Genomic DNA, 15,556 nt, shown 5'->3' with positions numbered 1-15,556 from the left:
TGGAACGAACACCCAAGATTACGTTTGTACAATACAGTACAATGATAGGTTCCGTTGTACCTGTTGGCTTGATACTTGCATTGACACTAATGCATCGAGATAGCTATATATTTCGTAAAATAAACCTAATTTTACGTTTACTTCTACTTGTCATTTGTATGTACAGTACTTGTTACGCCTGTGTTACCTTCAGTAATCCTCGGAAAGCAGAGTAAAATATATATTAATGGTGCTTAAGTAAAATATATGCAACAGTAGGTTCACATATAGTTAAAACCAGATGTTTATATACACTACGAATAGAAATATTTTACACTGACTGACATGAAATCACTAAAACGTTCCCTTTTTGTCAATTAGGATTACCGAAATTATTTCCATTTTCTATTTGCTACAGAATAAAATATACCTATTTTTCAATACACGTTTCATTAGTATTGGGAACCAATGCCTTGAAAATTAACAGGTTAGTATTAGTATTAAATACCAATACTGATACTAAATCATTGAAAAGAGGAAAGGAAGTAGACATTTTTAGGGCTACCCGATGCAAAATTACTAAATTTGCAATTTACTATTCCCATCCCTTTAATTAAAGGCCATCAGTGGTGGGAAGGACCATGGTACATTGACTCAGTTTCATTTACTAAATATTTTATAGAACATTATTTAACCAGACAAAAGACAAGTTAAAACAAACGGAAGTTCAATAACAAAGCATATTTCAGTTATTGCCTCCCCTCTCAATGAGCCACAAAAACAAATCAGTTGAGTTGTACAATTTTTATTTTGACATTCTGTGATTTAAAAATAAATCAGAAGTTACTCACTATTCATTACTGGAGTAACGTCTGAAATTTTGGAGGATGACTTTTTACTTTGGTGGTATTATTCAAACATAACAGTACTCTTCCAATATTTGGCTACTGTACCCACTTTTGTAGACTATTACAGAGCTAGTCAAACGGAGTCAAATGAAGATCCACACCAGCATTTTTTATTTTTTTCTCCAAAAGCATGTAAAAAAAAAACATGACAAATGCTCAAAATATTGAGGCATAGAATGAGGGCCGATTTAAATGTAATAAGTCCAAAAATATAGGGAAGAGGAAGAAAACCGCAAAACGCAGTCAAAGCGTTCTTTTGCTATAAGGCCGCCTCAATCCACAGGTCAAGCATGTGTTAACTTGAAAAAAAAAAAAAAAAAAAAAGTCAAAAAGAGGCAATCAGTTAAAAAGATGAAAAATCCATGAGAACAAATAACAGCAGATTTTTTTTTTCTTTAACTGCCGTCATTAAATCACCTAATCAGAGTGACGTTCACAGATGTACCTTGTTGGGCAACAACCAACAAACGAAAAGACAACATTTTCCACGTACAGTATAATCGTTTCAATTTTAAAGCATTCAAGGATTAAAAAGTCATCACACATACGTACATAACAGCAGAGTTAGAAGTATTATACAGTAAAATGATGTTCCGGAGACGTGAGTGGGGCTGCTGGTTGAGCGGAAAATGCGGAGTGAGTATTCTGCGTTTGGAAAACGCATGAAGTCGTAATGAGTTCTAAGGCTTTTCATAAAAAATAAAAAAATTAAAATGGAAATCATCCGCTTTATTGGTCACAGCATGCTCAATTCACCCTAACAAAAAGTCAATCAGAACCATTCAAGTGTCAGTCACGTTCCTAAAATGCGTTTAAAAAAAAAATTGACACAATTCAAGACATTAAAATCCCGTTTAATTGTTCATGAATCCAAATGGAAATCAGAAACGGAGGCAACTTTGACTAAAGAAAAAAAAAAAGTTAAAAATTTTTTAAAAATGGTCATACAATGAACTATTGTTCAGAAGAGCCAGCGTGTCAGCAGCAGGGGGCACTCTGCACTGGCTGACACACATACGGCATTCGCAACTCATTTTAGGGAGGGGGCACCACTTCTTTAAAGAATAGGTCCAGGTGCCCACAGGTGAGGAGAACTTCTTACTATTCATGTTCATCTATTTATTCCAGCCACGTGTAGTGACATGCAGAAATATTAAATGCTCTTTCACCACAATAACCACACATTTCGTGACATTTAGGTGGTTTGCCGTTCCATTTTTCTATCGTAAAATATATTCCTTGGCTCAGTAAAAGTTGGTAAACAAGTTTGGGGACGATAATAACCTTTTTTTTTTTTTTTTAAACATGATTGGAATGATCCAAATGACAGATGGCACAAGCGCTTGTGGTGTTCTCAGCAACTTGGGGCGATTGGTGTCAAGTGGGGTGGTGGGCGTTACTTACGAATCACAAAAACTACAGCGCTATGTACAGATAAATTCACAAAACAATCCAAGTGCTCTTCAACTAAATGAAACTTGATCATTACAACATTAAAGGCTGATCCAGTGGTTAAAATAAGGCCGTCGCGACCTCCTCGTACTTGACTACATGCAACAAAAGACGGCCGAAACTTCACAACAGAATGAAAACGAAAAAAAAAAAAGAAATACAAGAGGTAATGTTACAGTACCCTGTTTCATCCCCTGTCAGGTGCTCGGGCCCACTGTGGTTTATTATTGTAACATTTTTTGTATAAAATCCTTGGGTGACACTGCCAATAAAAAGCCTGGGATAGTTGACCTGAGTGTTTGTATATATGTGTGTACAAAAAAAAGTGTGCGCCTGCTAATGTGAATTAATGGTTGTAAATCATTTGTAATAAGAAATAACAGAATTACAGCATGGTAACATTTCCCCCTTAGCCCTAGCCCAGAAGGCTTTTGGTCACAATCAGCTAGCTAGTAATAAACTAAAATAAAAATTAAAATAAAAAGCAACAAAATACCGGTGTGAATTATGGCCAGTTAAAAGAATTTTTTTTTAAAAAGCAATGATGTCACCATTTTTTTTGATTGTTTTTACGCCGTCTTGGTTATGTTTTCCGTCTCCTTGGCGGCCCAGCGCTCTTTGTGCTGCTTGCGTCCAAAGCCCTCGTCATAGTTGCCTTTGCTTTTGAACAGCTGCTTGAAATGAGGCTTGCAGTAGAATTCACCTTGCAGGGCGGCGAAGTTCCCCAGGCTGCGGGGCAGAAAGGAAAATAAATAACAACCAGTCTGGTCGTAAAGTTGGACATGTTCTGAGTATTTTATACACATAAATGTGTCAGGAATATGAAGAGTAGAACAGACATATATGTATGGTGAGGATCATGGCCACTCACGATGCAAGTATATTGCTAAGTACGTAATCATTTTGCGATCAGAAGCTGTTCCTAAATGTTGTTTTAGCGGTTTCATGAAATACAAGCACTGATCAGATGTGTCACAAAGGGGAAAAAAAATCTTTCATTTAAAAAAATATATATATGGAAGAAACAGAAGCATTTAATAAAACCTACCCATGATCTACAGCTGATTACTAATGGGGAAAAAGGTCAAATCAAAACTTTGTTCTGGTGAAAAAAAAAGTATATTCTTTCTTTCATTTAGGAGATCCAATGTATATAAAACTGGTTATTAAGAAGTGTTTCCCCAATCCTGTGTTCTCAATTTTTGCATGTTTTTCACACGTTTCTCATCATTAGTGAAAGACCACACAAATAAACAGAATTTTTTTTTTTTTTTTTTTTTACATGAAGGCTCTTATTATATAGAAAGAAAAAAAAAATCCAAACCTTCATGGTTCTGCATGATAAAGTGACTTTTCATGCAGTACGATACGATAGAATGAATCAATGGTTACAAAAATGTGACTTTTTTATGGGCTGCAACAGATTAATGGCCTTCCCATTTATTTGCATGAGGAAACTTGATTTGCCGACCACGCAAGTCTTTTCCCATAAACCAGCCATGCTACCGTGCTATGCTACCGTGTTGCTGCTATGTTAACCTAAGCTAAGGTATTAAAACTTTGAAAACTCTTTCTCTGTACCATCTTTCTTTGTAAATATCTCGTGTTTCAATGTGGGCACTTGCGGCTTTTACACAGCTCTGGCTTATGTATGTACCAAATGGTATTTCCTTTACAAATGTACTGGGTGAGGCTTATAATCAGGCCCGCTCTTTAGGCCGCAAATTACGGTACTATACAGTATTCAAAGCAAATATTGATTAAAATGCAGAAATGTAAACAGTCATGCTGGATTTTTTCCTTTCTCCTGTTAATATCAGATTTTCAGACAGAACACTTAGTCTGGTTTTAAGACCCTCAAGTGTGGCGGAATGTGGTGCGGGGGTCACCTGAGCTTGGTTTTGCAGTGCTTGCAGCAGAAGCACGAGGAGTGGAAGACCTGGTTGTCGGCCACCAGCCGCTCCATGGGGTAGACCGTCTTCTCGCACGACGAGCACACCTCCTTCTGCGTCTTGAAGCTAAAAGACTGAACGCACGCAGAACAAAAACATTACACACTAAAGTGAAGCATCTATGATGCCGTGAAAAGGATTTGGTCCCTCTCAAATTCATTTTTTTGTAACTTTATCGGGCCCATATTTTGCCAAATCAAGTTTTTCTAGTATTTAGGATGTAATATATGCATCTATGGTGCTCCAGTAAATGTGATATATGAATTAAAATAAAAAAGTGGATGTTACCCTTGACCATAGGTGTCAAACTCAAGCCCCGGGGGCCAGATCTGGCCCACCAAATGGTTTTATGTGGCCCGTGAAGGCAAATCCTGTGTGTCAACTTCTAGGATTTTTGTTAAAATTTCAAATTGCCAGCTATTGCTAGCATTTTTGTGTTACCAAAGATGAACAATAGTCGACAAACTCATTTACCTTGATTTGTGATTCCAAAACTAGCTCATAAATTGCATGTATAAATATAATGAAGCGATTAAACACAATCATAATGGCAACAATTTCACAATCATAACGGCCCTCTGAGGGAAATGCAAACTAGAATGTGGCCCGTGCCAAAAATGAGTTTGACACCTCTGCCCTAGACTTAGAATCGAGTCAGAATTTAACTTGCATCCGTGGATGTCCCACAAACAGCGAACAAATGTGAATGAAACACTCACACACACAACTGTGGAAGAAACAAACGATCGTGGCCGTGACATATACTGTACAACATTTGCGGCCATGTTGATGTAACACACAACCCTGGATGTAGCATAACCGTGGCCACAATTAGCACAACCGCGGAACCAAAACACACTCACACACACACAAACAGAAAACTGCATCCATAATACACATTCATGGACATAACACAAAATCATGGATATGACACACACAACCACAGCAGGAAACAGTTGTATGTTTGGGATCTCCGGCTGCCGCGACGTTTAGTGAGATAGCAGCTGCCGTGTTTCTCAGAGCACTTTGTCGAGTGCGTTCTGTGCATGTTGCGTAGCGTTTTCCTCTTTCAAGGAATGAGCGAGAAAGACATCCACGGGACCACGTCGCGATCAAAAACATACAATTGTTTAAAACTACTAAGTCTGAAGAGGACGTTATTATCCGATGACATGGAGCAGCCTGTGCTGGTACTGGAAGGTCGAGGCGCATCAAAGAGGCGCGAGAGTAAATAACTGCAGGCCTCCACTCGTCTGATTAAATTGGTTTGATTACGTAAGCTCATTTGGTCCGCTCAGCCTTGGCCGTCAGCTCCGACGGAACGCTGGATAGAATGAACTCAATCTCACCCCGCAGTCACGTTTCTGGGTTTCTTCAATTAGGTTTTTTCACGACAACACACACATGCACACGCACACGCACGCTTATTTACCTTGGACCGCTGGACCGGTTTCTCGTCAGTGTTTCTGGTGTCCTGAGAAAGTATTTAAAAGACACACGTCAGTTCGAGAACAAAATATGTTCTCACAGTGCCCTTATTACTTTTACCCAAATGTTGACTTGACTAACCCCCAACCCCTCCCCACCCGCCGATCCCACTCCTGACTCCATCTGTCTCTCTGTAGTCACGGGAGAGGCTCTACTTCAGTCTGGACGCTCATGTGACTCCAACAGGCCGACGCTCGGCATGGAGCTGTTGGCCTCAACCTAACAACCACAGCCACGACAAGCAAGTGGACTAAATAGGGATGTCCATCCATCTATCCATTTTCTTTGCCGCTTATCCTCACAAAGGTCGCGGGGAGTGCTGGAGCCTATCTCAGCCGTCAACGGGCAGGAGGCAGGGCACACCCTGAACTGGTTGCCAGCCAATCGCAGGGCACATAGAGACAAACAGATACACCTAGGAGCAATTTAGAGTGTCCATTTCATGTTGCATGTTTTTGGCATGTGGGAGGAAACCGGAGTGCCCGGAGAAAACCCACGCAGGCACAGGGAGAACATGAAAACTCCACACAGGTGAGGCCAGGATCAAACCCGGGTACTCAGAACTGTGAGGCCAATGCTTTACCAGCTGAACCACCGTGCCGCCTAAATAGGGATGTACTGATACCAATTGTTTTTTTCTAACGTAGTAAGAATACTTGTATTTGAGTACCCGGCAATACGGCTCGTGAATGTGAAGGTTTTATTTGAATAAAATCGCGTTTAAAACCACAAACATTTATTGAACGTGACATTAGTTTTCCTCAAATATGGCACTTTTTAGAATTACAACTTGCAATGGATGGATCCGTGAGAATGAATCAGTGAGCATCATTTTCTGAACTCCACCAACGCTGCCCACAGCCGCGATCCTTTTCACATCCAACTGTATGATTTTGTGCCTCACATTTCACTTAGATCTGGCCTGTAGCAAGGCAATTTAGTTCTAAAACTCGGTGAACTGTGAAAATTAATCCAACATGCACACCAAAGAACGCGTGTTGTATTGAAAAGTTGTCAGACAGCAACAACTGCTTTAACAAAACACCAAGCAGAACAAAGTTTCAGACGGCGCTACCACAACGGCAAAATGTCAGCCTGTGTGAAAGGGAGTATACATTTCACTCACTTGGCAAGGGTCACTCCACACTCAAGTTAATAAAGTCTTACCGTTACATCACCGCACTTTAGGGAAGCTTAAGCCGGAGGAAAAGCCAGACGAGGTTAAGCGGTGGCAAAGAGCACGGAGGCGGGCATGTCGCTCCTGCAGCCACGCTATCAGGTATGGCTACGCCGGAAAGTTTAACACACAAGAGACGCATTCATGCAGAGTTGCGTGTGAAAATGTCAGCGCTCTGGTAGGAAGAAAACCCGCCAGTGTTCAGAGTCAGGCGGGGAAAAGAAAGTTGTGAATAAAAGATGCCCGCAGGAGGAGAAGAGAAGACATGATTAAATGTTAGGATCTGATATGCTATCATATAGCAAGACAGCATTGCTAAGGCCATTTGATGAGGACCCTGGAGTGTATTCAACTACTATGTGCTACTAGGAACGCTAACTCGTAGCAAGATGGCAACCCAAGTAGCCTGTAGATGGAAATTTTTGCCTCCAAGTAACAACCCGTCTCACTTGGTAGGATCCCAACGCGCTGGTTTCTGTTTCCTTATATGTACACGCCGGGCGCAGAAACACGGCAGGAAGTGGTTACGACATGCCCCTTTCCTTGCGCTAGAGTCTCTGCTACGGTGCTCACTCGGCCAATAAATTAGGCACCACAAAGCAGCCGGTGGTGGATGCCATTGAGGAGAGTGTGAATAGAAATAAAGCAGGTTTTTGTCTATGAAGAACAAGGAGCACTTTCAGAGCAGGCAACCAGTCACTTTGTAGGAGGCACATTACCGCTCTCTGCAGGACTGGAGTGGAACAACATCAAGCTTCAGAATTTTGGAGTCAAATGAACATCCATCCATCCATTTTCTTTGCTGCTTATCCTCACGAGGGTCGCGGGGAGTGCCGGAGCCTATCCCAGCTGTCAACGGGCAGGAGGCGGGGTACACCCTAAACTGGTTGCCAGCCAATCGCAGGGCACATGGAGACAGCCAACGGTTGCACTCACAATCACACTAGGGGCAATTTTAGAGTGTCCAATTAATGTTGCATGTTTTTGGGATGTGGGAGGAAACTGGAGTGCCCGGAGGAAACCCACGCAGACACGGGGAGTACATGCAAACTCCACACCGGCGGGTCAGGGATTGAATCCGGGACCTCAGAAATCTGAGGTCAACGCTTTACCAACTGATCCGCCATGCGGCCTCAAAGGAACATGTTATTTTTTTATTTGACAGAGCTGCAGTTTAAAAGGAAGTCAAATTTATGGCAATTTTGAAACCACATTTAAGTACATTTTAAGACAACTTCAACCAAATGTAAGAGATTTTAGGATATGTTTAAAGCCACGTCAATCAGATTAATGGATTTTTAAGGTAACTTGAAAATTTAAAAGCCTTCAATTGAATGTAAGACTTTTTTGGACCATCAGACAAATTAAAGATCTTTTTAAAGCCATTTTAGCAAAATCTAAGATTTTTTTCAGTTAACTTTTTAAGCCCTTCCCCGTGAAAATGAGGCCAAAACAGGTCCATATTAAAATGAGCTTGAAACAAAACAGGAATGGTATTTTTAAGTTCTTGGAGCGACAGCTTTAAAGTGTCCTTTTAAAGGATAAATCAAATATAATGCAGGTCTACGTTTATTTTCTGCACATGCCTGTACACATGTTGCAAGAGGCACTGCTGAAGAAGACAACACATAGCCTGTGTTTGACTGCAGCATTCCATCCCGGCCTTGACATGCACAAGCTCACGAAGCAACGTAGCTATGCACAGAATCAACAGCGGTGCTGATTTGGAGCTAAAATACACATACACACACAAATAGTTAAATGTCCAGTTGCGTTGTGACTGGACGTTGAGCAATCTTGCAGCGCAATCACATCTCCCCTCCTCCTTCCCCTTTACTATTAACAACCTCCTCCGTGTCCCCAGAAGAGTGATGCAGCATTTTTTTTTTTTTGCAGCAGTGACTTCCTGTCTGGGGACCCTGCCAAAGTTCAGATAGAACTTCGGCCAAGCGTGCAGCTCTGTTGTAGTCGGATGCTATTTTTAAGCTGAAGATAATAGCAATGCAAACCTACTTTCATCCTGATTAAAACAAACGTAACGTCAACGGGGGATAGAATAGAGACGCGATTGTACTGAAACGGACTACCTGATTCTGAAACCGCCTTCTGTTGTCAGATGCCACAGGAACATTTCATAACCGATATGTCCGCCGGGTGTGGAATTCCTGAAAACAAGCCCCGTCCCGCACGCCACCCAGCCCGTGAACATGCAAAATACAAGTGGAATGTCTTCAGAGGTTACAGAATTATGATTTACACTCAAATATTACTGAAAAATAGGCCTCAACTTGTGAAAGTTGGGGGAGCGTCAACAAATGAACTGTGGCTGTTTGGCTTTCATTCAAATTCTTAGCGCTAAAACATCGATAAAAAGACTGAAGACATTTAATGGCAAATGTCAGATAATTACTTAACTTGAAGTTGGCCTATTTTTAATTTTACAATAGCTTAGTGCTTAGCATAGCTTCTTCTTTTACTTACTCCTCACACTTACCCCCCCCCCTCATTTGTGGTAATGCCCTAATTTCTTGAAAATAATGCGCAATTTTTTCCAAAAGTATTTTCAAAGAGTCAATAGAGCCCATTATATTTAGGTATGATGAAAAATAAAAAATACAACTACATTGTATAGAGGTATATAAAGTGGTTAAAAATTATACTAAATAAAATATTCATGTAAATTTCGAAATGATATTCGATGTCTTATGTTACAGATTTATATATATTATGATTGTTTGTGGATATTTTCTAGATTGGGGATGATGCTTCTTTTGAAGTCTTGGCCAAATATAAATGTAATATAGAGGATAAACTGCACTATGCACAAATGTTTTATACACAAATATTTAATGCAAAAAAAGTTGAAATTAGTGTTCAATAGTTTATTTAAGAATGCAATAACTTATCAACTATTAAAATGTTATGCCATCGTTGAGCATTTATTTGAGTTGGTTGAGGGATTCTGTTCTGACACCTGCAGGGATCACGAGAAGCGTGTCCGTCCTATGGCCTGTCCCAAGATATACTGTATATTACCGCTGCATCAGTATATGCACAAATTATTATTATTGATTGTTGCGCAGACGTTTTTTTTTAAAACAATACAAATACCAACAATAAAAGTACAAACATAGCAAAGTGGAAATACAGGTAATTCCTAACATTTTGAGCATATGATTAGCAAATTGGTGGTGTGCATTGTACATTGGGAGAACTTTGGGGTGCCCATTATACTCAAAAACTCCCCGTCTCTTGACTAGCTTTTTTTTTTTTTTTTTTTTTAAAAACACATCATCCAACTTCTCATCCCACCCAAATCGTTCACCTCTCCCACGCGGCATGCCCGCAACTTGTGGCAGAGGACCGCCACTGCACTGTGGAAGTGGAGTGTCTAGCAAAAACTGATAGCAAGACTGCAGAGTGCTGAGCATTCCCATGGTAGAATTCCCATGGTAGTTCTCAAAGAGCAGAAAAATTAGGGAGGATGGATCTGGATGCTGGTTTGAAAATAGTAATAATAAAAAAATGGATTTGGGAGACCCTCCAGCACCATGGTCAGACTTACTTGAGCCATTTTTTATACAGAGGGCGAAATATCAAATAAACATTATTGAGATTGGTCAGTTGAATCCAAATCTAGACTGTCTTGAGCGCAACCCCACTTGACAAAGTTATTTTTAAGGACATCTTCATCAAACTTTTAAGGATTTTAGCATCTTTTCACAACATCCATGCATTTTCCAAGATGTTTATGCCTACTAAGGTCAAAGGAATGCTGGAGCCCATCCCTGCTAACTTCGGGCAGAAGGCACAGAAATCAGGCGAGTGTACCACTACGCCATTGGAGACACCTTTTAACACTACTTAAAATCAAATTTAAGAGGGTTTTTTTCTTTTTTGGGGGGGCCGGGGGGTTGATTTAAAGCTAATCTATAATGTATGATTTTACAGGACATTTTAAGAGCAAATTTAATACTTTTTTCAAACCAGACTACTCCTAACCTGGTATAAACTATTCCTATTTCCATTACCTCCAAGGTCGGAGAACAGTTTCAAACAAAATTGACAGTCCTGTGAGAAAGAGACCGCATTCCACCTTTAACGGAGTACTCATTCTTGCTTCTTATTTATATGATAAAATAAATGAGAAAATTAAACCCATTGATGTAATTTCTGAAAGGAAACGGTCATATATGCAGAATGTATTATACATACACACAGAAGGATATTATACATACACACAAACACAAATTCGCAGTTATCTGCTAAAATTGAGTTCAGATGAAAACAAAATTCTGTATTTTTAAGTTGCTTGCCTTCTGGAGATATGAGATCAGGTATGTGGTATGTTTTTTTTTTTTTATTATATGACATCCTTTCTGTTGTACGCCTGCAGCTATGTCGTTGATTAAATACCGCTCTGGATACGCAACAACCGCAACATATGGCAACCACAGCATGTTGGACAAATCTGCGTGTGCGGCTCTGCTGCTAATTGTTTGTGTACGCTGTCAAAATATGTGCCTTTAATTCTCTGGCACTAGAAGAAAAAAAAACCACTTATGGGAATATGTGCAGCATATAAAATGATCGACAGTGTTCATCTAGAAAATGTTCACAGTGCTTCACCCTCTCCACATTTTTTTTTTTAATTTCATGGCCTTATACCAAAATTAAATACATTTTAGCACTCCAACTCAAAAAATTAAAACAGTTTTAAATTATTTACAATTTATTTTTTTTAAAAGAAACAAATAAATTACATATACATTATGTCAAGTTATTCTCAATTTTTTTTTTTTTAATGCAAAGTTTGGTTGGAAGGACCACTTCAACCTGAGCACGACGCATTAGGAATTTTGAAAATCGTACGGAGAAATTGAGCTTTTTATGTGGGGAAAATGGCCGTCAGATTTTTTTTTCATTTAATAGTACACTATTCTTATTCCTACCAGGCCACTGGGTACGATGTTAGGTAACACTTCTATTGCTCCTCTTGAATTCCAAAACACTGCATGAATCCAGTCACTTGCTAGTAGGTGGTGTATAGTCCATTGGGTGTTCTTTTACAGGCTCTTGTGGAAACTTTGATCATTTAAGGCAACTCATGTTGTTTACTTTAATACAACCTGAGGAGGTACGAGCAAGTGAATGTCACCTGCAAGTAAGAAAACTACCATTTGCCTCTCGCAGCGCAATACATTATTGGCACAAGTGTGCCTGAGGTTGCCCACAGTTCAAGGCGTGCATATAGAAAGTTGGAGTTTTTCCTAATGGAAAATGGGGCCAAAACACACAAGTGCTACATTTGTATTTTTGTCCGGTACATACATACATACATTTTCTTAGGCTTTTTTTTTTTTTAACTTCAAATCTATTCTTTTCCTTTCGGGTTGCCAGGTTCGGGGACGCCACAGCGTGTCATCTTTTTCCATCTAAGTGCACCTCGTGCATCTTCCTCTCTCACACCAAGAGCCCTCATGTCTTCCCTCAAAACATCCAACAACCTTTCCTTTGGTCTTCCTCTCACTCTTTTGCCTGGCAGCTCCATCCTCAGCACCCTTCTACCAATATACTCACTCTCTCGCCTCTGAACATATCCACACCATCAAAGTCTGCTCTCTTCTAACTTTGTCTCCAAAACATCCAACTTTGACTGTCCCTCTAATGAGCTCATTTCTAATCAGATCCAACCTGCACACTCCGAGCGAGAAACTCAATGTCTTCATTTCTGTTACCTTCAGTTCTGCTTCCTGTTGTCTCTTCAGTGTCACCATCTCTAATCCGTACATCAAGGCCGGCCTCACCACTGTTTTATACACTTTGCCCTTCATCCTAGCAAAGACTCTTCTGTCACATAACATCCATCCATCCATCCATCCATCCATTTTCTTAGCCACTTATCCTCATAAGGGTGGCGGGGAGTGCTGGAGCTGTTAACGGGAAGGAGGCAGGGTACACCCTGAACTGGTCGCCAGCCAATCGCAGGGCACATTGAGACAAACAGTCGCACTCACAATCACACTAGGGGCAATTTTAGAGTGTCCAATTAATGTTGCATGTTTTTGGGGATGTGGGAGGAAACCGGAGTGCCCGGAGGAAACCCAAACAGACACAAGGAGAACATGCAAACTCCACACAGGCAGGTCCAGTATTGACCCCGACACATCAAAGCTGTGAGGCCAACGCTTTACCAGCTGAACCACCGCGCCACCTCAAATGAACATGTTATTCTTTATTTTAGAGCTTCAGTTTAAAATGACGTCAAATTTATGGTAATTTTGAAACCCCTTACATCAAGTGTTTGAAATTTAAATACATTTTAAGAAAACTTCAATCATACGTAATTGATTTTCGGATATTTTGTGCCTGGAGGAAACCCACCCAGATACAGGGAGAACATGCAAACTCCACACAGGCGGGTCAGGGATCGAACCCGGGACCTCAGAACTGTGAGGCCAAAGCTTTCAAGCTGAACCACCGTGCCACCTGTCACATTATAGATTAGATTAAATAAATTACAATAAATTAAATTAAGATAAACTAAGTTGAGTTAAATTAAGTTGAGTTAAGTTAAGTTGAGTTAAATTAAGTTGAGTTAAGTTAAGTTAAGTTGAGTTAAGATAAGTTAAATTGGGTTAAATTAAGATAAATTAAGATTAGATAAAATACGATACGAAAAGATTAGATTAGATAGATAGATAGATAGATAGATAGATAGATAGATAGATAGATAGATAGATAGATAGATAGATAGATAATTTACTACAAATGCATTTACTAAAAACTTACTTCACGTTGTCATTATGGGGTACTGTCTGCAAATTTCTCGTTTTAATTTTAGTTCATAGTTAACTTTAACATTTAGTTAGTTTTAGTAACTTTTAGTTCGTATAAATTTTGCTTTGGCTCGAGCGACTGTTCGTAGTAGACAACTTCGTGCCAACTGGACCCCATTTGATATCATTTTGCATTGGTCTATGTAAACATATGGAATTAGTTAGGGTTTAAAACATCTAATATTTACATTTATTTGTAGTATTTTATACCAAACAGTACATTCTCTTCGATACATAGCATTTCTTTTGGTTGCATGCACTGCTGCCTTCCAGTGTGTATATGTTGGATTCGTTTGTCCAAGCAACCAACCATAATAATTCGCGTATAATTAAATGACATCGTCAATCAAGCCCGAGCACTTATGAGGCGCCTGTGCAAGTGTACGTAGTATTGCGTTACCCCACGTAAGGTCGTGCGTGTTGTTGTTGTTGTGTGGAGGTTGTGCAATGTAAAAGGCTGGCGGCGGCACATCTGCTTACATTGTGTGCGTGTGTGTGTGGAACTGGTATTACAACAAACACTTGCTACATAGGAGACACGAGACAAAGCATTTTCCGAACAGCGTCGTCAGGAAGAGAGCGACGGGGAAAATTGACCACTGAACACACAATTTACGGTGGATTTAAATCACCATTTGTGTTGTTGTTTTTTTTTTTTTAATTAGCCAGCGAGCTTGCTAACTTCAATTGTGGAATTCAAGCTGCAAGCTAGGTGCTTGGTGGTTTGCAAACGTTTTAATTGTTTCGGAAGTGGATGTTTTAATTTTCCGAAATAAACGCATAGCATTGAGCATCATCATCCCCCCCCACACACACACACACACACACACACACCCTCCCCAACCCAACCCAACCCAACCCGAACATCATCGCTTTACCTCGGCCGAAAATAAAGACGGAGTAGCCGGGAGGGGCGGAGAAGGGACGGGGGGGGTGTGCGAACCGAGGCGAACACTCACCATCTGGGCGTCTTGTCGAGGAAACTTTCGCCGGTAAACGTGCTCTCAAATCGGGCTTTTTGTTGAAGGCGATGCCGGTATGCGTGAGTGTGTGTGTGTGTGTCCGTCTTCCTCTCTCTGCTTTCAACAGCCAGCACCCCCAAACCCCTCCAGCAGGGCTTCGCACGTCATTGGCTGGATTCCTCTCGAGAGGCGTTTACGGGAAATCAGAAAACCCACACATCGAATGGCTCTCGTCAGTTTATCGTTCAAAACGTATTGTATAATTTCGATTTATCGTAGTGACTATGTCATCACACACCCTGGCAGATATTATGATGAAGTAAATCCACGCGTTTCAATCACGTTTAGTTCGAATATACTTCATTTTTGTGGTGTCCAATTGTGACGAGCAAACTTGAAGTTATGAATCTCCCTTGCAGTGAAGCATTCATTGCCTTTAGATACGAGTGACCAGACCTACGAGATTTTGCGCTAGGTATGAACCGTCATTTTGGCAATTTTCATTTGTTCTTGGCAGATAGTTATCCATCCATTTTCTTTTGCCGCTTATCCTCACAAGGGTCGCGGAGAGTGCCGGAGCCTATCCCAGCTGTCAAGGGGCAGGAGGCGGGGTACACCCTGAACTGGTTGCCAGCCAATCGCAGGGCACATCGAGACAAACAGCCGCACTCACACCTAGGGGCAATTTAGAGTGTCCAATTAATGTTGCACGTTTTTGGGATGTGGGAGGAAACCGGAGTGCCCAGAGAAAACCCACGCAGGCACCGGGAGAACATGCAAACTCCATACAAGCGGGGCC

General features: G+C 40.6%; 1 protein-coding gene across 2 annotated transcripts; it reads right to left on the bottom strand.

Moving 5' to 3' along the window:
- Nucleotides 1–775: 775 nt before the first annotated feature.
- limd2 (LIM domain containing 2) lies at nucleotides 776–14,917 on the bottom strand. 2 transcript variants are annotated; one of them, XM_061846812.1, is made up of 4 exons: nucleotides 12,695–13,053; nucleotides 5,724–5,765; nucleotides 4,229–4,365; nucleotides 776–3,068 (listed from the first exon to the last, which is right to left on the bottom strand). In XM_061846812.1, exons 1-4 carry the CDS (start codon nucleotides 12,842–12,844, stop codon nucleotides 2,909–2,911), a joined length of 489 nt encoding a protein of 162 aa, XP_061702796.1. In that variant the 5' UTR covers nucleotides 12,845–13,053; the 3' UTR covers nucleotides 776–2,908. The 2 variants fall into 2 exon arrangements, with proteins under 2 accessions (XP_061702796.1, XP_061702797.1); XM_061846813.1 differs by lacking the exon at nucleotides 12,695–13,053 and adding an exon at nucleotides 14,755–14,917 and having other exon boundaries at nucleotides 778–3,068.
- Nucleotides 14,918–15,556: the final 639 nt, after the last annotated feature.

This window comes from Syngnathoides biaculeatus, chromosome 16 (genome assembly GCF_019802595.1).
Source record: "Syngnathoides biaculeatus isolate LvHL_M chromosome 16, ASM1980259v1, whole genome shotgun sequence".
In the NCBI taxonomy this organism is placed as follows: Eukaryota; Metazoa; Chordata; class Actinopteri; order Syngnathiformes; family Syngnathidae; genus Syngnathoides; species Syngnathoides biaculeatus.
Note: the sequence above shows the minus strand (reverse complement) of the source record. Positions and strands in the feature narration are given on the sequence as shown.

Excerpts from the sequence above, each read along its gene's own strand:
- limd2 (XM_061846812.1), bottom strand. The coding sequence starts at position 12,844 with ATGGATGGATGGATGGATGGATGGATGTTATGTGACAGAAGAGTCTTT. Across the intron at positions 5,766-12,694 it reads AACAGGAAGCAGAACTGAAG|GACACCAGAAACACTGACGA; the intron begins GTAACAGAAATG and ends ATACTTTCTCAG. Across the intron at positions 3,069-4,228 it reads CACTGCAAAACCAAGCTCAG|CCTGGGGAACTTCGCCGCCC; the intron begins GTGACCCCCGCA and ends TCTGCCCCGCAG.